Source organism: Leucopleurus acutus (genome assembly GCF_964270905.1).
Source record: "Leucopleurus acutus genome assembly, chromosome: 16".
Lineage (NCBI taxonomy): Eukaryota > Metazoa > Chordata > Mammalia > Artiodactyla > Delphinidae > Leucopleurus > Leucopleurus acutus.
In genome coordinates this window covers 30,252,600-30,277,831 of record NC_139158.1, presented here as the reverse complement: position 1 = coordinate 30,277,831, position 25,232 = coordinate 30,252,600, and the positions used below count along the sequence as shown (strand labels likewise).

Here is a 25,232-nt window from a genome sequence, read left to right as displayed (position 1 = left end):
ACCCACCATTGCAGAAAGTTGAGGCAGATAGGGGAGATATATATATATATATATATATATATATACACACACATATATACACATATATATACACACATATACACACACACACACACACACACACACATACACATACATAATTTCCAGTTTTTCTCCAATCTTTAGGCCACTTTGCCTACCATCTGCAAATTGTAGCTAGGACTTCATCTGATTCCATAATTTTTGACACATTACCATCTGCAGAAGATATTTATGAGGTATTTGGTGGAGATTATTGTGTCTTCCTTCTGTATGAAGACCATAACCACTAAATGAGAACAAGTGTGTACTCTACACTAGAGGACGCATGCCTTGGAGGGCAGTTAATCCAAAGTAACCAAGTTTTAAGAGTCTGCCTCCATCTGAATCACCAGGAGTACTTGTTTAAATTGTGGTGTCTTCAGCTCACTACTAATTGTTTTAAGCTTCTCTTTTCTCAGACTTACCCGATAAGAATCATTAGTGGTGCCAGGCCTCTTTTCAGGAAATTGGTGAATCAGGGTAGGTCCTAGGAATTTGTGAATTTAACAAGTATTCCATATGATTCTTCCTTACCAGGGAAGTTTGACGAACACTGTATGGCTTTTGCTTCTTAGCAAAACAGTATTTCCGTATTCAAAACAGTTAAATTTGTATTCCAAGATTCATCAGGGTATGAACTTCACGTATTGACCTCAGCCAGTGAACTGGCAAGCATGCAATAATCCATAAAAACCACACATGGGGACAGGTAATGGCTGTCAGTAAAAATAGTATGATTCTCTGAGCACTTATTTACATAATACATATGTTTTGAGCTGTTATTAATCAGATATTTAAAAGTTGTGAGAGTACAAATGACAATCATGTCTAATAATGTTGAGAAACCACTGTAGAAGTGTTAATGAAGCATTACAGAAGAAATCGAGTAGATGATAATGTTGAAGATCAAGAACAATAGGGAATGAAAAGGAAAAACCTTGGGAATAATCAAATAAAATTACTGAATATGACTAATCATCTAGGTGACGTCAGTATAAAGGAGTTTAACATAGAAACTATGTGCTACAGTTTTGAGCACCAAGAAACAAGATATTATGGGAAGATATAAATATTACTAATAAATACCTTAAATATATCATGACAGAATTTGTTATTAAGAGAGACTACCTACTCTGTTGTGAAAGTTGCTAAAAGGGGCATATACATTGAGCAAACACCTGCAGTGGATATTTCTGAATGTATGGCTCAGCAAAGCCATTAATATCAGTAGGCACTGAGATTAATTATGCTACCTGAAAATAGGCCAACCTATTTTCTGAAAACTAGCCAGATAATGAAATTCATTAATGTTTCATGTGCTAACTACTATAGTCTGATAGAATAGCATACATTATGCCAGATAGCATTAGTCACATAATTGCTTTTTTCACTTTAACAATAAGTCATCCCCTCCCCCTCCAAAAAAAAACTAAAGGAGATTATCTTGTATATTTATTTCTTTCATTTCAATTCAGTGTTTTCCATTTTATGGAGCTCTTATGCATATTATCTTTTTGTTCTTATGAAAATCTTATGAGCATCACTTGTTCAACATTGTATGACATCTACCCATTTGTGGACCAGGCAAATGAAGCTCAGAGAGTTGTGACTTCCCGAAGGTCATATAGCTTGTTAATGGTGGGGTCAAGGCTCAAATTTTCATAATTTCCTTTCTGTCTACTACAGATCAACCAGCCATTTTCACTGGGCTCTGGTTTTCAGATAAGTGGAGTCCCTTTTCATAGAATACTAGGTTTCAGCTATGGTCATTAAAAAGTATAAATGGGATATATATAGACTTTTACTATTCCTTTAATTTGTATTATGGAATTCAACCAAAACTGTAGGAAACTAAAATTAGCACTAGGAGAATAAATTTAATTTCTAACTTACCCATATATTTAAATATTAGATGTGTTCTGCTGAATTTGCTATTTAACTTTTATAAACCATATTGACATAGTAATATAAATACATAAATAAAGTACCTTTTATTAGTTACAGTAAATCCAGAAAAGAGCAAAGCTGTTTTTAAGAAGTAGAAAATAAAATTGCTTTTAAATTTGAAACGTGGAGTGTTTTGGTTTTTATTTTAACATTCTAGGTCGGACATTTGATTCGACAGGAGATCTGTAGTATAAATTACAAACTATTTGATAACAAACTGAAAGAATTGACTGAACGCATTGGGAAGACACAGTGCAGGAGTAAACATGAAGCAATAGCTGATGAACTCTTTGTAAGTTTCTAATTTCATTTTATTTCATTTGAGTCCTTTTAAAAAGTAGAATTTAATAAAATTTTACATATTAGGAAAGGAAAACAGTAAAGGTGGACCCAAATCTGATCCCTGGCCACAACCCTGATGTGCTATACCATTGGTAATATAAGTTATTATATCTCAGCTGTATTGGCCCTTGAGAAATACTTGTAGAACCATCAGCCATTCTGTGTCAGTTCAAAATATATTCTATATTAGAGCTTGTATAACCTGTTTCAAACTTTCTTTAGGTTTTTTGTTTTGTTTTACTCTTCTAGGGTTACTTGCTAATTGGTGTTTCTACCAACATTAATTTTATTGTGGACCAATTAGAAGTTTGATTTTTTTAATCTTCTATTCTTGAACATCTTATAGTAGATCAAACCTGATTTAAATGTTTGGCTTACATAAGAATTTCTCATTTATTTGGTGGATGCCTAAGTCTCACAAAATTACATTGGCAAATATTTTTCTCTCCACCTCTATATGATATATTATTTGGTACTCTGGTTTTGTATTTATTTGTTTTTCTCTTCTAGACAAAAATAAAAAAACTTCAAAGACGTATTAGAACAGTAATGTTATCTCGAAGGAATTGTGTGGAACCAAAAGTGGTATCCAGCAATACAGCTTGTAAGGTTGGTATAAACGTATAGGAGTTTTAATAACTTACTTGCCCCACATTATAAGTAGTTGGACTGTAAGAGCAGAATATACTTCCAACGAAGACATAGGTTTAAAAGACAATAAATTTATACTTAGAATGTTCCTCTGACTCTATCTCTGGAGAAGATACCCTCAGATAGCCAAAAGTAAATGCCACCTGTATTTATTTCATAAAGTGAGTAGAGAGGTGATTTGTGATTGCCTGTACTGCCTCCCTCCCCGCCGTTTTATCATGATGAAAAATTTCAAACATAGAAAAGCTGAGAGAATTTTACAGTGAACGCTTGTATAATCAACGTCTAACTTCTACCTTTACTCTTTTAATAAATTTATTTTTGTCATGTATCTGCCAGCCTACTCATCCCCTAAGCCATGTTCATATTTGGTACATTCATAAGTACTAACGTATTTTGTATCAAAATACACTTTGCAGTGTACACTTCCAAAATATTTCAGCATGGGTATCATTAAGTAGAGTTTAGTATCTGTTTATATTTTTTATATAAAATTTAAAATAGGGCTTCCCTGGTGGCGTGGTGGTTGAGGGTCCGCCTGCTGATGCAGGGGATGCGGTTTCGTGCGCCGGTCTGGGAGGATCCCACATGCCGCGGAGAGGCTGGGCCCGTGAACCATGGCCGCTGGGCCTGCGCGTCCGGAGCCTGTGCTCTGCGGGAGAGGCCACAACAGTGAGAGGCCCGCGTAACGCAAAAAAAAAAAAAAATAATAATAATCATAAGTATACATTCACTGAATTTTTTCTTATGTCTTTGTTCCCTGTAGTATCATATTTGCGCTAGCCTCAATAAATCAATTGGGAAGCATTTCCTTCCCTGTTTTCTGAAAGTTTGTGCAAGATTTTTATCACTTCCTTAAATGTTTGATAGAATCCACCTCTGAAATCTGGGCAAGGACCTTTCTTTGTAGGAAGACTTTTTCCTGAAAATGTAATTCTTTCATAGGTATAAAGTAATTCAGATTTTCCTATTTCATTTTGTGTATTAGTTTTGTAAGTTATCTTAGCAAGAAATTTGTCCATTTCATCTAAGTTGATGATTTTGTTGGCATAAAGTTATTGATAAAATTCCCTTGTCCTTTTAACCTTTGTAGATCTGTAGTGATATACTCTATTTCATTTCTGATACTAGTATAATCTGTATTTCCTTTTTTTCTTTCTTTCTTTCTTTTTTACATCTTTATTGGAGTATAATTGCTTTACAATAGTGTGTTAGTTTCTGCTTTATAACAAAGTGAATCAGTTATATATATACATATGTTCCCATATCTATTCCCTTTTGCGTCTTCCTCCCTCCCACCCTCCCTATCCCACCCCTCCAGGCGGTCACAAAGCACCAAGCTGATCTCCCTGTGCTATGCGGCTGCTTCCCACTAGCTATCTACCTTACGTTTGATAGTGTATATATGTCCATGCCTCTCTCATGCTTTGTCACAGCTTACCCTTCCCCCTCCCCATATCCTCAAGTTCATTCTCTAGTAGGTCTGTGTCTTTATTCCTGTCTTACCCCTAGGTTCTTCATGACATTTTTTTTTTCGTAAATTCCATATATATGTGTTAGCATACGGTATTTGTCTTTCTCTTTCTGACTTACTTCCCTCTGTATGACAGACTCTAGGTCTATCCACCTCATTACAAATAGCTCAATTTCGTTTCTTTTTATGGCTGAGTAATATTCCATTGTGTATATGTGCCACATCTTCTTTATCCATTCATCCGATGATGGACACTTAGGTTATTTCCATCTCCGGGCTATTGTAAATAGAGCTGCAATGAACATTTTGGTACATGACTCTTTTTGAATTATGGTTTTCTCAGGGTATATGCCCAGTAGTGGGATTGCTGGGTCATATGGTAGTTCTATTTGTAGTTTTTTAAGGAACCTCCATACTGTTCTCCACAGTGGCTGTACCAATTTACATTCCCACCAGCAGTGCAAGAGTGTTCCCTTTTCTCCACACCCTCTCCAGCATTTATTGTTTCTAGATTTTTTGATGATGGCCATTCTGACTGGTGTGAGATGATATCTCATTGTAGTTTTGATTTACATTTCTCTAATGATTAATGAAGTTGAGCATGCTTTCATCTGTTTGTTGGCAGTCTGTATATCTTCTTTGGAGAAATGTCTATTTAGGTCTTCTACCCATTTTTGGATTGGGTTGTTTGTTTTTTTGTTATTGAGCTGCATGAGCTGCTTATAAATTTTGGAGATTAATCCTTTGTCAATTGCTTCATTTGCAAATATTTTCTCCCATTCTGAGGGTTGTCTTTTGGTCTTGTTTATGGTTTCCTTTGCTGTGCAAAAGCTTTGACGTTTCATTAGGTCCCATTTGTTTATTTTTGTTTTTATTTCCATTTCTCTGGGAGGTGGGTCAGAAAGGATCTTGCTGTGATTTATGTCATAGAGTGTTCTGCCTATGCTTTCCTCTAAGAGTTTGATAGTTTCTGGCCTTACATTTAGGTCTTTAATCCATTTTGAGCTTATTTTTGTGTATGGTGTTAGGGAGTGATCTAATCTCATACTTTTACATGTACCTGTCCAGTTTTCCCACCACCACTTATGGAAGAGGCTGTCCTTTCTCCGCTGTACATTCCTGCCTCCTTTATCAAAGATAAGGTGACCATATGTGGGTGAGTTTATCTCTGGGCTTTCTATCCTGTTCCATTGATCTATCTTTCTGTTTTTGTGCCAGTACCATACTGCCTTGATTACTGTAGCTTTGTAGTATAGTCTGAAGTCAGGGAGCCTGGTTCCACCAGCTCCGTTTTTCGTTCTCAAGATTGCTTTGGCTATTCGGGGTCTTTTGTGTTTCCATACAAATTGTGAAATTTTTTGTTCTAGTTCTGTGAAAAATGCCAGTGATAGTTTGATAGGGATTACATTGAATCTGTAGATTGCTTTGGGTAGTAGAGTCATTTTCACAATGTTGATTCTTCTAATCCAAGAACATGGTATATCTCTCCATCTATTTGTATCATCTTTAATTTCTTTCATCAGTGTCTTATAATTTTCTGCATACAGGTCTTTTGTCTCCTTAGGTAGGTTTATTCCTAGATATTTTATTCTTTTTGTTGCAGTGGTAAATGGGAGTGTTTTCTTGATTTCACTTTCAGATTTTTCATCATTAGTGTATAGGAATGCCAGAGATTTCTGTGCATTTAATTTTGTATCCTGCTACTTTACCAAATTCATTGATTAGCTCTAGTAGTTTTCTGGTAGCATCTTTAGGATTCTCTGTGTATAGTATCATGTCATCTGCAAACAGTGACAGCTTTACTTCTTCTTTTCCAATTTGGATTCCTTTTATTTCCTTTTCTTCTCTGATTGCTGTGGCTAAAATTTCCAAAACTATGTTGAATAAGATTGGTGAGAGTGGGCAACCTTGTCTTGTTCCTGATCTTAGTGGAAATGCTTTCAGTTTTTCACCATTGAGGACAATGTTGGCTGTGGGTTTGTCATATATGGCCTTTATTATGTTGAGGAAAGTTCCCTCTATGCCTACTTTTTGCAGGGTTTTTATCATAAATGGGTATTGAATTTTGTCAAAAGCTTTCTCTGCATCTATTGAGATGATCATATGGTTTTTCTCCTTCAATTTGTTAATATGGTGTATCACATTGATTGATTTGCGTATATTGAAGAATCCTTGCATTCCTGGAATAAACCCCACTTGATCATGGTGTATGATCCGTTTAATGTGCTGTTGGATTCTGTTTGCTAGTATTTTGTTGAGGATTTTTGCATCTATGTTCATCAGTGATATTGGCCTGTAGTTTTCTTTCTTTGTGACATCCTTGTCTGGTTTTGGTATCAAGGTGATGGTGGCCTCATAGAATGAGTTTGGGAGTGTTCCTCCCTCTGCTATATTTTGGAAGAGTTTGAGAAGGATAGGTGTTAGCTCTTCTCTAAATGTTTGTTAGAATTCGCCTGTGAAGCCATCTGGTCCTGGGCTTTGTTTGTTGGAAGATTTTTAATCACAGTTTCAATTTCAGTGCTTGTGATTGGTCTGTTCATATTTTCTATTTCTTCCTGATTCAGTCTTGGCAGGTTGTGCATTACTAGGTATTTGTCCATTTCTTCCAGGTTGTCCCTTTTATTGGCATAAAGTTGCTTGTAGTAATCTTTCATGGTCTTTTTTATTTCTGCAGTGTCAGTTGTTACTTCTCCTTTTCATTTCTAATTCTATTGATTTGAGTCTTCTCCATCTTTTTCTTGATGAGTCTGGCTAATGGTTTATCAATTTCGTTTATCTTCTCAAAGAACCAGCTTTTAGTTTTATTGATCTTTGCTATCGTTTCCTTCATTTCTTTTTCATTTATTTCTGATCTGATTTTAATGATTTCTTTCATTCTGCTAACTGGGGTTTTTTTGTTCTTCTTTCTCTAATTGCTTTAGGTGCAAGGTTAGGTTGTTTATTCGAGATGTTTCCTGTTTCTTAAGGTAGGATTGTATTGCTATAATCTTCCCTCTTAGAACTGCTTTTGCTGCATCCCATAGATTTTGGGTCATTGTGTCTCCATTGTCATTTGTTTCTAGGTAATTTTTTATTTCCTCTTTGATTTCTTCAGTGATCACTTTGTTATTAAGTAGTGTATTGTTTAGCCTCCATGTGTTTGTATTTTTTACAGATCTTTTCCTGTAATTGATATCTAGTCTCATAGCATTGTGGTGGGAAAAGATACTTGAAACACTTTCAATTTTCTTAAATTTACCAAGGCTTGACTTGTGACCCAAGATATGATCTATCCTGGAGAATGTTCCATGAGCACTTGAGAAAAATGTGTATTCTATTGTTTTTGGATGGAATGTCCTATAAATATTAATTAAGTCCATCTTGTTTAAGGTATCATTTAAAGCTTGTGTTTCCTTATTTATTTTCATTTTGGATGATCTGTCCATTGGTGAAAGTGGGGTGTTAAAATCCCCTACTATGAATGTGTTACTGTCGATTTCCCCTTTTATGGCTGTTAGTATTTGCCTTATGTATTGAGGTGCTCCTATGTTGGGTGCATAAATATTTACAATTGTTATATCTTGTTCTTGGATTGATCCCTTGATCATTATGTAGTGTCCTTCTTTGTCTCTTCTAATAGTCTTTATTTTAAGGTCTATTTTGTGTGATATGAGAATTGCTACTCCAGCTTTCTTTTGGTTTCCATTTGCATGAAATATCTTTTTCCATCCCCTTACTTTCAGTCTGTATGTGTCTCTAGGTCTGAAGTGGGTCTCTTGTAGACAGCAAATATATGGGTCTTGTTTTTGTATCCATTCAGCTAATCTGTGTCTTTTGGTGGGAGCATTTAGTCCATTTACATTTAAGGTAATTATCGATATGTATGTTCCTATTCCCATTTTCTTAATTGTTTTGGGTTCGTTATTGTAGGTCTTTTCCTTCTCTCATGTTTCTTGCCCAGAGAAGTTCCTTTAGAAGTTGTTGTAAAGCTGGTTTGGTGGTGCTGAACTCTCTCAGCTTTTCCTTGTCTGTAAAGGTTTTAATTTCTCCATCAAATCTGAATGAGATCCTTGCTGGGTAGAGTAATCTTGGTTGCAGGATTTACTCCTTCATCACTTTAAATATGTCCTGCCAGTCCCTTCTGGCTTGCAGAGTTTCTGCTGAAAGATCAGCTGTTAACCTTATGGGGATTCCCTTGTGTGTTATTTGTTGTTTTTCCCTGGCTGCTTTTAATATGTTTTCTTTGTATTTAATTTTTGACAGTTTGATAAATATGTGTCTTGGCGTATTTCTCCTTGGGTTTATCCTGTATGGGACTCTCTGTGCTTCCCGGACTTGATTAACTATTTCCTTTCCCATATTAGGGAAGTTTTCAACTATAATCTCTTCAAATATTTTCTCAGTCCCTTTCTTTTTCTCTTCTTCTTCTGGAACCCCCATAATTCGAATGTTGGTGTGTTTAATGTTGTCCCAGAGGTCTCTGAGACTGTCCTCAGTTCTTTTCATTCTTTTTTCTTTATTCTGCTCTGCAGTAGTTATTTCCACTGTTTTTATCTTCCAGGTCACTTATCCGTTCTTCTGCCTCAGTTATCTGCTATTGATCCCATCTAGAGTGTTTTTAATTTCATTTAATGTGTTGTTCATTGTTGCTTGTTTCATCTTTAGTTCTTCTAGGTCTCTGTTAAATGTTTCTTGCATTTTGTCCATTCTGTTTCCAAGATTGGGGATCATCTTTACTATCATTATTCTGAATTCTTTTTCTGGTAGACTGCCTATTTCCTCTTCATTTGTTAGGTCTGGTGGGTTTTTATCTTGCTCCTTCATCTTCTGTGTGTTTTTCTGTCTTCTCATTTTGCTTATCTTACTGTGTTTGGCGTCTCCTTTTTGCAGGCTGCAGGTTCGTAGTTCCCGTTGTTTTTGGTGTCTGTCCCCAGTGGCTAAGGTTGGTTCAGTGGGTTATGTCGGCTTCCTGGTGGAGGGGACTAGTGCCTGTGTTCTGGTGGATGAAGCTGGATCTTGTCTTTCTGTTGGGCAGGTCCATGTCTGGTGGTGTGTTTTGGGGTGTCTGTGGACTTATGATTTTAGGCAGCCTCTCTGCTAATGGGTGGGGTTGTGTTCCTGTCTTGCTAGTTGTTTGGCATAGGATGTACAGCACTGTAGCTTGCTGGTCATTGAGTGAAGCTGGGTGTTGGTGTTGAGATGGAGATCTCTGGGAGATTTTTGCCGTTTGATAGTATGTGGAGCTGGGAGGTCTCTTGTGGACCAGTGTCCTGAAGTTGGCTCTCCCACCTCAGAGGCACAGCACTGACTCCTGGCTGCAGCACCAAGAACCTTTCATCCGCACGACTCAGAATAAAAGGGAGAAAAAGTAGAAAGAAAGAATTAGTGGAAGTAGAAAGAAAGGAGGGAGGGAGGGAGGAAGGAAGGAAGGAGGGAAGGAAGGAAAAAAGGAAAGAAGATAAAGCAACATAAGGTAAGATAAAATGTAATAAAGTTATTAAAATAAAGAATAATTATTAAGAGGAAAAAAAAAAAAGACGGATGGATAGAACCCTAGGACAAATGGTGGAAGCAAAGCTATACAGACAAAATCTCACACAGAAGCATACACATACACACTCACAAAAAGAGGAAAAGGGGAAAAAATCATAAATCTTGCTCTCAAAGTCCACCTCCTCAATTTGGGATGATTTGTTGTCTATTCATGTATTCCACAGATGCAGGGTACATCAAGTTGATTGTGGAGCTTTAATCTGCTGCTTCTGAGGCTTCTGGGAGAGATTTCCCTTTCTCTTCTTTGTTTGCACATTTCCCGGGGCTCAGCTTTGAATTTGACCCCGCCTCTGCGTGTAGGTCGCTGGAGGGCGTCTGTTCTTCGCTGAGGCAGGACGGCTTTAAAGGAGCAGCTGATTCGGGGGCTCTGGCTCACTCAGGCTGTGGGGAGGGAGGGGTGTGGATGTGGGGCGGGCCTCTGGCGGCAGAGGCCGCCGTGACGTTGCACCAACCTGGGGTGCGCCGTGCGTTCTCCCGGGGAAGTTGTCCCTAGATCACGGGACCCTGGCAGTGGCGGGCTGTACAGGCTCCCCGGAAGGGGGGTGTGGATAGTAACCTGTGCTTGCACACAGGCTTCTTGGTGGTGGTAGCAGCGGCCTTAGCGTCTCATGCCTGTCTCTGGGGTCCGTTCTTTTAGCCGCTGTTCGTGCCAGTCTCTGGAGCTCCTTTAAACAGCACTCTTGATCCCCTCTCCTCGTGTACCAGGAAACAAAGAGGGAAGAAAAAGTCTCTTGCCTCTTCGGCAGGTCCAGACTTTTCCCCGGACTCCCTCCCGGCTAGCCGTGGTGCACTAACCCCCTGCAGGCTGTGTTGACGCTGCCAACCCCAGCCCTCTCCCAGCGCTCCAACCAAATCCTGAGCCTCAACTCCCAGCCCCGCCCGCCCCGGCGGGTGAGCAGACAAGCCTCTCGGGCTGGTGAGTGCTGGTCGGCCCCGATCCTCTGTGTGGGAATCTCTCCGCTTTGCCCCCCGCACCCCTGTTGCTGTGCTCTCCTCCGCGGCTCCGAAGCTTTCCCCCTGTGCCACCCGTAGTCTCCGCCCGCGAAGGGGCTTCCTAGTGTGTGGAAACCTTTCCTCCTTCATAGCTCCCTCCCACTGGTGCAGGTCCAGTCCCTATCCTTTTTTCTGTGTTTATTCTTTTTTCTTTTGCCTTACCCAGGTACTTGGGGGGGGGGTTTCTTGCCTTTTGGGAGGTCTGAGGTCTGCCAGTGTTCAGTAGGTGTTCTGTAGGAGTTGTTCCACGTGTAGATGTATTTCTGGTGTATTTGGCTTCTGAATAACTAGGCTTTAAAATGCTTAGGATCTGGACTCAACCTCAGCCAGTTTCTGATTAAAACTGAAGTGGCTCCTTTTTTTCTTGATCAGTCTTACTTTGGATATAATTTGTTCTTCTTTTTCCAGCTTCTTAAGAGACAAAGAGCATTAATTTTTAACCTTTTCTACTAGAAAACATTTAAAGCTATAAATTTTCTTCTAAGCACTGCTCTTTCTAAGCACCTTCTAAGCATCTTCTTAATGCTTATATTATGTACTTTTCAGTGTAGAGAGTATAATATAATCTGTATTATATTGTATTTTTGTTTTCCATCAGTTGAAAATAATTTCCAGTTTCCCTTATGGTATTGTTCTTTGACCCATGGGTTATTTAGAAGGATATGTTTAATTTCCACACATTTCTAGGTATCTTATTTTTATAGATATCTAATTTCATTTTGGTCAGAGAACATACTGTGTAAAATTGCAACATTGAGAGTTACTGACACTTATTTTATAGCCCAAGATATGCTTTCCCTTGTTGAATGTTTCATGTATACTTGAAAAGAATATTCGGTATAATATTCTATAAATGTCACTTCTATGCTAATTGTGTCAAGATGGTTGATAGTGGTGAATCATGGCCCTTAAAGGATGTCCACGACCTAATCCCTGGAACCTGTGAGTATGTTACTTAATGTGCTAAAAGAAGCTTATAGATGGGAAGATTATCCTGGTGGGCTCAATAAAACCACAAGGGTCCTTATAAAAAGGAGTCAAGAAGGTTAAAGACAAGATGGAAATGGGACAATGAAAGCAGAGGCTGGATGATTGCACTGAAGATGGAGGCAAGAGGTACAAGCCAAGGAATGCTGGCAGCTTCTAGAAGCTGGAAAAAAGGAAACAGATTTTTCCCCTGAAGCCTCCAGAAGGGATGCAGCCAGCTAACAACTTGATCTTAATGAAACTGATTTCAAACTTCTGGCCTTCAGAAGTGTGACGGAATAAATTTCTGTTGTTTTAAACCACCCAGTTTGTGGTAATTTGTTATCGCAGCCTCGGAAAACTAATATAGAATGTGGTACCAGGAAGTATGGCATGCTGTTGTAACCGATACCTAAAAATGTGGAAGTGGATTTGGAATGGTAGAGGCTGGAAGAATATTAAGGCGCATGATTTTTCAAAAGCCTGGATTGCCTTGATCAGACTCTTAGTATTATAGAAATATAGATGATAAAGTCTGCAAGTGAGGGCTCAGGAGGAAATGAGGAACATTGTAGAGAAACCCTGTATAGTCTAAGAGAATACCTAAATCTTCATAAACTGTTGGCAGAAATACGGATATTTAAAAGCACTGTTGGTGAGGACTCAAAAGAGGAACATGTTATTGGAAATTGGGGAGGGGATGGGGTTCTTGTTACATAGTGGCAGGAAGCTTAGCTGAAATGTTACCTACAGTGATATGGAAAGCAGAATTTGTAAATGATAAACTTGCGTGTTTATTAGGCTGATGAGATTTTTGAGCAAAATGTTGAAGGTTTGGCTTGGTTTCTTGCTTCTTACAGTAAAATGTGAGAGAGAAAAGATAAATTGAAGGAGAAACTTTAGCAAAAAGGAACCAGGATTTGATTGGGGAAATTCTTAGCCTATCCAAAACTCATCAACTAGAAGAGCAACTTGGAAAATTGATTTATTTCTGGTCTTCACTCTTATTAGAAGTATAACAAAAGTAAAAGTTTCCTTGTTGAAGTCTAATGTTTATTCCTAAAGTTTAGTATAATAGGAATAAAATGTTGTCTAAGTACTTAGGTATTTGTTTCTCCTTCTTTCCGTTCAAGCTAGGAAGTTGATTTGTGCTGTCATTATTTTTATTTCTTTTGAAGTATTTTTTAAAATTCATTTTGGCAGAGTAACTGCAATCATGGTCATCAGCCATTGATATACATATAATTTAATATATGTTTTACTGTGTGTATGCAAGAATATTTTGAGAACACTTTCCAAGTGGAATTTTAACCTATCATCAATTTTGTTGGAAGAGCACAATTGGTAACCCTCCCCTCAACTGCTTTTTCCTCACCCAACTAACAGGTTGCAAATTCAGAGACTATGAATTTGGATAAGAATCCAGAGTCAGTTAATAGTCCACAGGAAAGAAAAACTTCTGTGAACTCTGAACCTTCTAACCCTTCAGAAAAAGCAAGTGAAAAGATTAATTTGTCACGGGAACATAATGAGGCTGTTTCTGAAAGGTAGGCATTTCTATAAAAATGCATAAACTTATCTAAATATGTTTGTAAACACATATACTCAAGCATAAAATACCTTAAAGCTTCATATTTATATGAATGCTATTTTTGTCCATTATGAAGAAATTGGTTCTCAAAAGCTTTTATTGTTGTTTTAACTGTACTAAATAAACTTTTGAATTGGTTAGGTGATCAGGTTTTTCATTGTGATGCTTTCCATCTTTGGTATGGCAACTGGAGTGATCAACTGGATCACTCCAGTAGTTTCCACTTCTACACATGGAAGAATCAAGGCCCTATGAAACAGTAGTTTTAAAGAATTACACAGAGGAGTAAGACTAGGAGAAAAGTGTCTAAAATTAGTTCCCTGAATGTGGAAAGTAGTATCATGATAACTTCAAACTATAGTGAATAGGTTAACTTATTTGTCTGATTGATCACAAAGCAGCTGAGACACCTAATCTCCAATCTAGTCTAATAGAAGATTTGGGGCTGATAGGGAAGAAATAGTTTAGTTTAACAAAGACCCTTGATTGGTGATCCTGGCCTGGATTGATGTTCAAGGATAGGGGGATGGGGACATTTTAATGAATTCTCTTGACTGGTGATTCTCAACAGTTTTGGAGCTTTATAATATTATTTATTCTTAACATTTCACTCCCTAGAATGTCCTATGGTTTTGCTTTTATATGTTAAATTATATGTCAGCTTTTAAAAAGAGGAAAATTTATAACTAAAAATAAGTGAATTAAATGATGGCCATTGTTTGGAGAACACCACTCTTTCCCCCAACTATGCATACTCAAGGATGCTATAAAATGAAAGAGAAGCATTACAGATCGACACCATTTACAGGAGATTCTTGGTATTTGGGAATTCACATGCAGTTCTGGCTCTTCAGAAGAAACCCTAATATTCCATGATATTGAGGCCTGCATTTTAGTTTTGAGCCAGGAAGCTGCTGTGAAGAAGGCACTTATTTAGTTGACAAAGGAAAGAGTCACATTTCAGTGAGTGTTTGTTGTTACCACTTACTTGATGCCTGTGCTGAAACTCATAAGGTGACAAAAAAGAAAAATGCTGTTGATGGAAGTGAAAGCGCCGTTAAAGTAACATTTTATAGACTGATATGTTAACTTTATCAGTGGCTTATACCCATGATATGAACAATTCACCTCATGCTCTATAATGAAGGAAGAATGTGCAATTTATGTTTCAGCCCATGGTGAGTGTGAGAATAGGTGTAACAATTGTGTAACTTGACCCTGATGGGTAGGTTCAGTGGTGAATTTTATAAAACATTTAAGAAAGAAACAATATCATTTTTAAACAAACTATCCCAAAGAATAAAAAAAGAGGGAATATTTTTCATTTTATGAGACTAGATGCTAAAATTTGGTATAACTCTGATACTCTGATAATAAAATCAATTTAAAAATTTTACAGAAATGGAAAATTACAGTTTACTTTTACCCACAAAATAGATGCAGATATCCTAAACAGAAACTAGTAAACCAAATTCAACAGTCTATAAAAGTTGAGTTTGTTCCAGGAATGCTGCAACATTGGTTTAACAATAGCAAGTCAACTTACATAATGTGCCAGGAGAAGAGTCATCATCAGCTCAAAATAGATGTAGGATTTTATAAAACACATGTTTATGATTAAAAAAAAATTCTTGGCAAACTTGGGATAGGAGGTACCTTCCTTAATTTGATAAAGAGTATCTATAAAAACCCTAAAATCTGTTAGTGAAATATTGGAAATATTCCCTTTGAGATAAAAATAGAAGGATGCCTGCTGTTACACTTTAAGGTTATACTGGATATCTTAGCTAATGCAAAAATCAGAAAAACAAAAGAAAGAAAAGTATAAAAGATTCAAAAAGAAGAAACAATAAATATTATTACTATTCCTAGATGATTGGGGGTATATATGTAGGAAATCCAAAGGAATTTACAGATAAATTATTAGGATTAATATGAGTTTAGCAAGATTGCTAAACTCAAACATATAAGAAATCAATTGTATTCCTATAAGATATAAAAAATTAGGAAATGAAAATTTTTTAAACATATTATAGTATTAAATGTATCAAGTACCTAGAAATACAATTAACGAGGCATGTAATAACTGAAGAAAATTTCGAAACTTTGAGATATTGAAGAAGAATTCATTGGAGAAATGTACTATGTTTATGGTTTGGACAATACAGTATTAAAAATGCTTTTACTTTTGTTCAAATTAATTTATAGAGGACAGTTTCAGTCAGTTTCCCAGTGTGTAATTTTATGGAACTTGACAAGCTGATTTCATTCGAAAATGTATATATAAATGCAATGGGTTAAGAGGCCAAGATACCCTTTAAGTAGAGAAACAGAATGGAAGGAGTTTGCCATCAGATGTCAGGACATTATGAAACTGCAGTAATTAGGATAATGTGATATTGGCAAGTGCTAGACAACAGAGCTGTGTAACAGAGAGTCTGGAAACCTATACCTATAATGTATTATGTGATTTGTGTTGGAGATTGTATGGCAGATCAATTGGGAAATGATTGACTTTAGTAAATTCATATTGCTGTTCATATTGTGAGAAATATAAAAGAAATTGGATCCCTGAGTCCAATCCCTGTACATCAATCTCAAGTGAATTAAGGAACTAAATATCTAAAGGAAAATTATGAAGCTTTTAGAAGGTAACATAAAATGTCTTCATGAACTTCGGATAAGGAAAGATATCTTCAGACACAAATACCCTTACCATAAAAGAAAAAAAAGATCAATTTTACCACATTAAAATTAGAAACTTCTTTTCTCAAAAGGCACTATAAAGATAGTGAGAAGACAGGCCATCAAGTGGGAGAAGATACTTGCAGCACATATAACCTATAGAGGACTAGTACCCAGAATATATATAAAGAACTTCAACAAATCAATGAGTAAAAGCCAGATAATGCAAAAGAAAAATGGGCAAAAGACTTGTACATCTACTTCACAAAAGAGGAATTCCAAATGGCAAATAAACATATGAAAAGGTGCTCATCTTCACTAGTAATCAGGGAAATGCAAATTAAAACCACAATGAGATACCATTTCATATCAGGTAAGGAAAAGTAAAACATTTTAAAATCTGACAATACCAGGTATTGGTGAGGTTTTGAAATAAAAGGAATTGGTTTTAGTTAATATTTTGTTGGGTGAGTAAATTGGTATAGTATTTTAGAAAAAATTTGGCATTATCTAGAAATATTGAAGATCTGAATATCCTTTGACCTAGCGGTCCTATCCCTTGGTATATACCCTAGCTAGAGACATGTTCACATGTGCAATAGGACATATCTAGAGGAATGTTTATTAGCAGCATTTTCCATAATAGCCAAAAACCAGGAGGAAAAACAGTCCATCTACAGCTGAAAAGAAAAATAATTGCTGTAAGTCCATATGGTAGAATTTTGTACATTAATGAAAGTGAAGGAACTACAGTCACATGTAAACAGTATGTTACTCCCACAAAAAACATTACTGAAAGGCAGACACAAGGAATAGTATGATTCCATTCAAATGAAGTTCAGAAATAGCCAGCAAAAAGTACATTATTTATGAATTCAAAGCTAGATGGTAAATCTAAAGAGTAAAACAAGGGGATTAGTACCACAAATGCTATTTATGGAGGAGATTTATGATTCAGGATGGAGGCACGTGGGTTTCTGAAGTGCTGATAATTTAAAATGTATTTATCTGGGGCTTCCCTGGTGGCACAGTGGTTGAGGGTCTGCCTGCCGATGCAGGGGACACGGGTTTGTGACCCAGTCTGGGAAGATCCCACATGCCGCGGAGCGGCTGGGCCCGTGAGCCATGGCCGCTGGGCCTGTGCGTCCGGAGCCTGTGCTCCGCGGTGGGAGAGGCCACAGCAGTGAGAGGCCCATGTACCGCAAAAAAAAAAAAAAAAGGTTAAAATGTATTTATCTGAGTAGTGGCTACATGGATGCTAGCTTTATAATTATTTATTAAGCTGAATATGTATTTTTAATCCAATCTGAAAATAATTATTAATTGGAAATTTTAGATTATGTTTAATGTAATCTTACTGATATATGTGGGCTCATAACTATAATCTTAATACTTGTTTTCTATTTGTTACATTATTTTATGGTCCTTTTCCCTTATCTGTGTCTGTTTTTTTCTCTACTTATTTTAGCCTTCTTTTGGATTTCTTTTTCCCATTCCCCATTACCTCATTAATTATACATCTTTCATTGTACCTTTTGAAGTTATCCTAAAGATCATGATATGGATTCTTGAGTCTAACATTAGAGTCTAATATGAATTGCTACTTTTACCATTTTATAGGCAATGCTTGACCTTAGAACACTTTTAACTCCATTTAGTGCTCCCTCCCATTGTTTGTTTCATGCATTTAAGTTTTACATTATTTTAAATCTCATAAGACAATATCATTACTTTGTACAGTCATTCACTTAGAGTTACCCAAATACAGTTGTTGACTCTTGAACAACAAGGGTTTGAACTACTTGAGTCCACTCGTATATATGGATTTTTTTCAATAAATATAGTACCTATAAACAAATAATTTCTTTTTCACATTTTCTTTTCATTTTTGATGTCTAATGTTTGTAATACATATAACATCTATGGTATTTATATCATTAGGACAATATTGATATAGGTACTGACAGATGATTCATCTTGTAAACAGACAGCATAAACTTATAGTATCAATAAATAGAGGACACTACTGCAACTGTATTTTCCTTATGATTTCTTAATATTTTTTCCTACCTTTATTGTAAGAACACAGTATATAATATATATAACATACAAAGTATGTGTTAATCGACTGTTTATGTTAACAGTAAGCCTTCTAGTCAACAGTAGGCTATTACTAGTTTGGGGGTGAGTCAAAAGTTATACTTGGATTTTCTGATGCCTTCATTGTGCAAGGGTCAAGTGTATTTACCCTTTCTGTTGCTCTTTATTTCTTCCTGTATTTCCATCTGGGATAATTTTTCATCTGCCTGAATAATTCCATTTATTATTTATTTTAAAAATTCTGCTCAGGATAAACTTTGTTTTTATTTGTCTGGAAATAACTTCATTTTATCTTTATTTATTTATTTATTTTTGCGCTGTACGCGGGCCTCTCACTGTTGTGGCCTTTCCCGTTGCGGAGTACAGGCTCCGGATGCACAGGCTCAGCAGCCATGGCTCACGGGCCCAGCCGCTCCGCAGCATGTGGGATCTTCCCGGACTGGGACACGAACCCGCGTCCCCTGCATCGGCAGGCGGACTCTCAACCACTGTGCCACCAGGGAAGCCCTTGTCTTTATTTTTAAAGGATATTTCAACATAGGTATTGAATTATAGGTTGGCAGTTATTTTTAGCACTTTCAAGATGTCATTACATTGTTTTCTGACTTCTATAATTTCTGTTGAAAAGTTAGATATCCATCTTCTTGTTCCTTCTTTGAGGATGGTGTCTATTTGTCTAGCTGCTTTCAAGATAGTCTATATATTTTTGGTTTTCATCAGTATATTCTATGATGCTGGCGGTGGGGGGGGATTAATTTATCCTAATTGGGGCTCATAGTTTTTCTTGAATCTGTGACTTCATATCTTTCATTATCTTTGGAAAATTCTTGGCTATTATCTTCTTAGATATTGCTTCTGCACCATTCTGTCTCTTCTTCCCTTCTGGTATTCCAATTATACTCTTCTGTGTACACTCCATCTATTTTGTTCTCCATGCTTTTGTCTGGATATTTGCTACAATTTTCTAGTTCATTCTCTCTTTAGCTGTATCCAAGTGGCTGTTAAACTCAGGTATTTAGTTCTTAGTTTCAGTTTTTTTAATTTTCCAGTCTCCTCTTTTCATTGGATCTATTTTCTCTCCATTATTATAACTCTAGAGAAATCCAGGAGGCTTTATAATTGTTTCTTCTGATACCCCAAGTGTTGAAGGAATTAGTGCCACTACTAACTTTCTATGTCTATAGTCATGGTTCGATTTAGAAGTTTAAGCATTTTCTTTTTAGAATGTGAAGAAAATGGGAAAGGCAGTAACAGCTGAGCTGAAGAAGCTCATAGAAGAGAAGGCCTGTGGACCAGAACACATATTTGATGAAGGAACTTGCTTAAATAGAAAGAAAAGGCTTTCATATGCAATCTTTTCCAAAGAGGAAAAGTAAGCATCAAGGTCTAAGGCACCCAAGAACAGACCACTTCACCAGTGTTGATGGAATGAAACATTAATATTGTCTGAAAAATAAGTCTTGCATTGAATTTCATGTGAAGAAATGTTTACAGAGATACAAAGGAGAAAAAAGTAGTTACCAGCCATAGTATTATAAGAAATTTTCCACTGTTTTTCATGTGCTCCTTCCTACTCATTAACACTTATTTAATCTCACGTTTATGACATGTCCCTCTTTAACAGATCAGGAAACCAAGTTTCCTGTCCCCCAAACACTGAGCTAGTAAATGGCAGAGCCAGGATTTAGACCTAGACAGTTTTGTCTCCAGATCCCATTATTGAACTATGTACTACATTATAACGTTACCTGGAGAATTTTAATTACTGATTTTAGACACAGAAGTTTTTCTCCAAGGTAGAATACAAGTAGAAAAATAGGTGCATCTAGAAGACCACGAAAATCATCAGTGTCCTCAGTTTTCCTCCCAGATACGGTTCATTAAAAAAAGAGCCATCATTGGAAGCAGTCAGTGGAACAGTTTCATGAAAGTTACGTATCATAAAATGCTTGTGGAATTCCAATCTTTAGTGTGTAGATGTAGAAATGAATTTCTCAGGATAAGCATTAGCAGCTTTACATACGTACATACACAGACACATAATTTTTAAAATAAAGTTAATTGACCTATAATACCTACTGAAAACTGCACAAACAGTAAATGTATAGTTTGGTGAATTTTGAAAAAGTAAACACATTTTGTAATTATCACCCAGATCAAAAAACAACACCAATGGCATCTGTTCTGCCTCATGCCAGTCACAAGTCCCACCCCTACCACACTGACTTCAGTAAACATCATCCTAACCTCTAACACCATAAGTTGTTTTCGTTTACTTTTCCCCTTTATATAAATGGAATCATACTCAATGAACTCTTTGGTGTCTTGCCTCTTTTGCCCAACTTTATGTGTTAAGAGATTCATCCATGCTGTTGCTTAGCATCAATAATTTGATCATTCTCATTGCTATATAATGTCCATCATATGAATATACCACAGCTTATTCCATTCACAACTGTTGATGGACATCTGAGTTATTTGCAGATTGGGGAAATTATGATTAGTGCTGCTATGAACATTCCTTTACGTGTTTGTTGGTGAATATACATAGGTAAATTTCTGTTGGACCTTTGACTGGAAGTGGAATTGGTAGGTCATAGGGTATGTGTATTTTCAGGTTTAATAGATACTACTAAATACCAAAGAAGTTGTATCAAGTTACACTCCCAATGAGAGTATATGAGGTTTTTCTTATTCTATATCCTTGCCAACACTTGGTATTATCTGCCTTTTTCACTTTAGCCACACTGGTATGTTTATAGCATCACATACAGGCATGCCTTGTTTCTTTGTGCTTTGCTTTATTTTGCTTCACAGATATTGTGGTTTTTTACAAATTGAAGGTTTATGGCAACCCTGCGTCAATTCTGTTGGCACCATTTTTCCAATAGCATTTGCTCACTTTGTGTCACAGTTTGGCAATTCTCACAATATTTTTTTTTCCTCACAATATTTCAGACTTTTCCATTATGATTTGTCATGGTGATCTGTGATTAGTGATCTTTGATGTCACTATTGTACTTTTTGGGGGTTGCCACAAACCACACCCGTATAAGACAGCAACTTAATAAATGTGTGCATTCTGACTGCTCCACTGATGTCATCTGTCTCCTTTCCTCAGGCCTCCCTACTCCCTGAGACATAACAATATTGAAATTAGGCCAGTTAATAACCTTACAATGGTCTCTAAATGTTTAAGTGAAAGAAGACCTACATGTCTCTCACTTTAAGTCAAAAGCTAGAAATTAAGCTTAGTGAGGAGGGCATGTTGAAAGCTGAGACAGGCCAAAAGCTAGGCCTTTTGCACCAAATAGCCAAGTTGTGAATGCAAAGGAAAAGTTCTTGAAGGAAATTAAAAGTGCTACTCCAGAACACGTGAATGATAAGAAAGTGAAATAGCCTTATTATTGATATAGAGAAAGTTTAAGGTCAAATCAGCCACAGCATTCCCTTAAGCCAAAGCTTAATCCAGAGCAAGGCTCTAACTCTTCAATTCTGTGAAGGCTTAGAGTGATGAGGAGGAAGCTGCAGAAAAAAAAGTTTGCAGAGGTTGGTTCATGAGGTTTAAGGTAAGAAGCCATCTCTATAACATAAAAGTGCAATGTAACGCAGCAAATACTGATGTAGAAGCTGCAGCAAGCTATTCAGAAGATCTACCAAAGATAATTAATGAAAGTGGTTACATTAAACAAAAGATTTTCAGTGTAGAAGAAACAACCTTAAATAGCAAGAAGATACCATCTAGGACTTTCATAGCTACATAGAAGTCAATACCTGGCTTCAAACTTCAAAGAACAGGCTGACTCTCTTTTTGAGGGCTAGTGCAGCTGGTGACTTTTAGGTTGAAGCCAGTACTCATTTACCATTCCAAAAATCTTAGGGCCCTTAAGAATTATGCTAAATCTGCTTTGCCTGTGCTATATAAGTAGAAGAACAATGCCTGGCTGACAGCATATCCAGGCTTGAATTACTGAATATTTTACTCAACTGAATGTTTGAGACCTACTGCTCAGAAAAAAGATTCCTCTCAAAATTTACTGCTCAAAGGGGACTTCCCTGGTGGTGCAGTGGTTAAGAATCTGCCTGCCAGTGCAGCGGACACGGGTTCAATCTCTGGTCTGGGAAGATCCCACATGCTGCGGAGCATCTAAGCTCGTGTCCCACAACTACTGAAGCCCGCGTGCCTAGAGCCCAGAGCCCGTGCTCCACAACAGAAGAAGCCACCGAAATGAGAAGACTGCACACCACAATGAAGAGTAGCCCCCGCTCACCACAACTAGAGAAAGCCCACGCACAGCAACAAAGACTCAATGCAGCCAAAAATAAATAAATTTATTTTAAAAAAAAATTTACTGCTCACTGACAATGCACCTGGCCACCCAAGAACTCTGATGGAGATATACAATGAGATTATTGTTGTTTTCATGCCTGCTAACACAACATCCTTTCTGCAGCCCATGGGTCAAGTAATTTCAACTTTCAAGCTTATTATTTTAAGTACTTTGTAAAGCTCTTGCTGCCATAGATAGTGATTCCTTCAATGGATCTGAGCAAAGTAATTTGAAAACCTTCTGGAAAGGATTCACCATTCTAGATACATTAAGAACATTCATGGTTCATGGCAAGAGGTCAAAAGATCAACATTAACAGAAGTTTGGAAGAGGTTTACTCTAACCTTCATGGATGACTTTGAGAGGTTCAAGACTTCAGTGGAGGAAGTAACTGCAGATGTAGAAATAGCAAGAGAACTAGAATTAGAAGTGGAGCCTGAAGGTGACTGAATTGCTGTAATCTCATGATAAACTTTAACGGATGAGCAAAGAAAGTGGTTTCTTGAGATGGAATCTATTCTTGATGAAGATCCTGTGAAGACTGTTGAAGTGATGACAGAGGATTTAGAACATTACATAAACTTAGTTGATAAAGCAGTGGTTGGGTTTAAGAAGATTGACTCAAACTTTGAAAGAAGTTTTACTGTGGGTAAAATGCTATCAAACAGCATTGCATGCTTCAGAAAACCAATCACTTGTGAAAGGATGAGTTAATTCATGCAGCAAATTTCATTGTTTTATTTTAAGAAATTGCCAGAGCCACCCCAGCCGTCAGCAACCACCACCCTGATCAGTCAGCAGCCATCAGCATCAACACAAGACCATCCAGCAACAAAAAGATTACAACTTACTGAAGGCTTAGATGATGGTTAGCATTTTTTAGCAATGAAATATTTTAAAATTAAGGTATGTATTGTTTTTTTAGACATAATGCTATTGCACACTTAATAGACTATAGTATACTGCACACTATAGTATAGTAAACATAACTTTTATATGCACTGGGAAATTAAAAAATTCAAGTGATTCACTTTATTGAGATATTCGCTTAATATTGTTGTGGTCTGGAATCAAACCTGCAATATCTCTAAGGTATGCCTGTATTCGTTTTAATTTGTTTCCTTCTAATAATGAAATTAAGCACTTTTTTTATATTTGTTAGTCATTTGGATATCTTCTTTCATAAAGTTTCTCTAAGACTTTTGCATGTTTTTCTTTTGAGTTGCCTGTCTTAAGTTTTTTAATCAGATATATTGACAACAAGTATCTTTTCCCATTCCAAGTCTTTCCACTTTCATAATAGTGTCTTTATATGTATTAACTCTTCTTAATTTCAGTGTAGTCTTTTTTTTCATAGATTATGCTTTTCTGATGAATGTTCCATCTGGTTTTGACTATTTTCCCATCTTTCCTCAGTATTCTTAAAACTATTCATCATAGTTTTTGGGGTTTTTTTGTTTTGTTTTGTTTTGTGGTATGTGGGCCTCTCACTGTTGTGGCCTCTCCCATTGTGGAGCACAGGCTCCGGACGCACAGGCTCAACGGCCATTGCTCACGGGCCCAGCCACTCCGCAGCATGTGGGATCTTCCTGGACAGGGGCACGAACCTGTGTCTCCTGCATCAGCAGGTGGACTCTCAACCACTGCGCCACCAGGGAAGCCCAGTTTATTTTTATGTCCTTGTTTTATAACTCCAGTACCTCAATCATCTGTACATATGTTTTTATTGTTTTTCTCTGTTTCTAGTCATTTGATTCTGTCTGTTAGTGTGCTTGATAGTTTCTGAAGAATTGGTGAGGCTCTGAATAATATCTTTCTATAGACGAGATTTATTCTGTTCTCTGGCAGGTAGAGTAGGGCCTGGTCACCTAATCTGCTCAGGTAATGGTATAAATTCAGGCCTGTTGTTATTTTGGTAAGTCTCCTATATCTACTTCACTCTGGCTTTTAAGATGTAGCCCTTAGTGGATTCCAGCTGAAAGCTTGGAGTGTTCACCAGGGCCTCTCCGCCTCGGTGGCTTCTAAATCTTTACCTTTACCTCCTCAGCCCAAAATTCCAATGAGATTGCCAAAAATTTCACTCTGATTTTTAGTCTTTCTGCTTAATGTCTTAGACTCCTTAATAACATTATATTTGATATACTGTAGCAGCAAATAAAGATATTTAAAACATTAGAAATATAGAAATATTAAATGAAGAATTTTGAGATTGATAAGAGATTTTGACTATAGTATAATGAAAAGAGTTGCTTATAGTTGTAGTTAAGCAACAAAATAAATACAGCTATTAGTCTTTCATCCACTATATGACTATTATTGAATACTAGTAGAAAAAAGTATATACAAAATAAACTTTGTAAGCTGTGTTAAAGGCCAAAAATGAGTAGAAGAGTAAAATATTATTGATAAAATTTAGATCTGAACTTTTTTGTTGTTAATTGAACTTAGAAATAATAGCTTTTGTCAGAATCTTTTATTGATAAATTTGATATGGAAAAAATTATTGAATTTGTTTAAAAGTGCACATGAAAAACAGTTGATTTCACAAAATGGAAATCAG

At 36.7% G+C, this 25,232-nt stretch overlaps 1 protein-coding gene across 2 annotated transcripts in view; it reads left to right on the top strand.

Moving 5' to 3' along the window:
* Window positions 1-25,232, top strand: part of ATF7IP2 (activating transcription factor 7 interacting protein 2) — a gene marked incomplete at its 3' end in the record, with an annotated part of 74,498 nt that overhangs the window by 16,229 nt on the left and 33,037 nt on the right. The window contains exons 4-6 of one of the 2 annotated variants that reach the window (XM_082857534.1): window positions 2,165-2,299; window positions 2,860-2,958; window positions 13,352-13,512. In XM_082857534.1, coding sequence (XP_082713660.1) covers window positions 2,165-2,299; window positions 2,860-2,958; window positions 13,352-13,512 — 395 coding nt within the window. Of the gene's footprint in view, window positions 1-2,164; window positions 2,300-2,859; window positions 2,959-13,351; window positions 13,513-25,232 lie in introns of those variants that run through there. The other variant, XM_082857535.1, reaches the window with a different exon arrangement.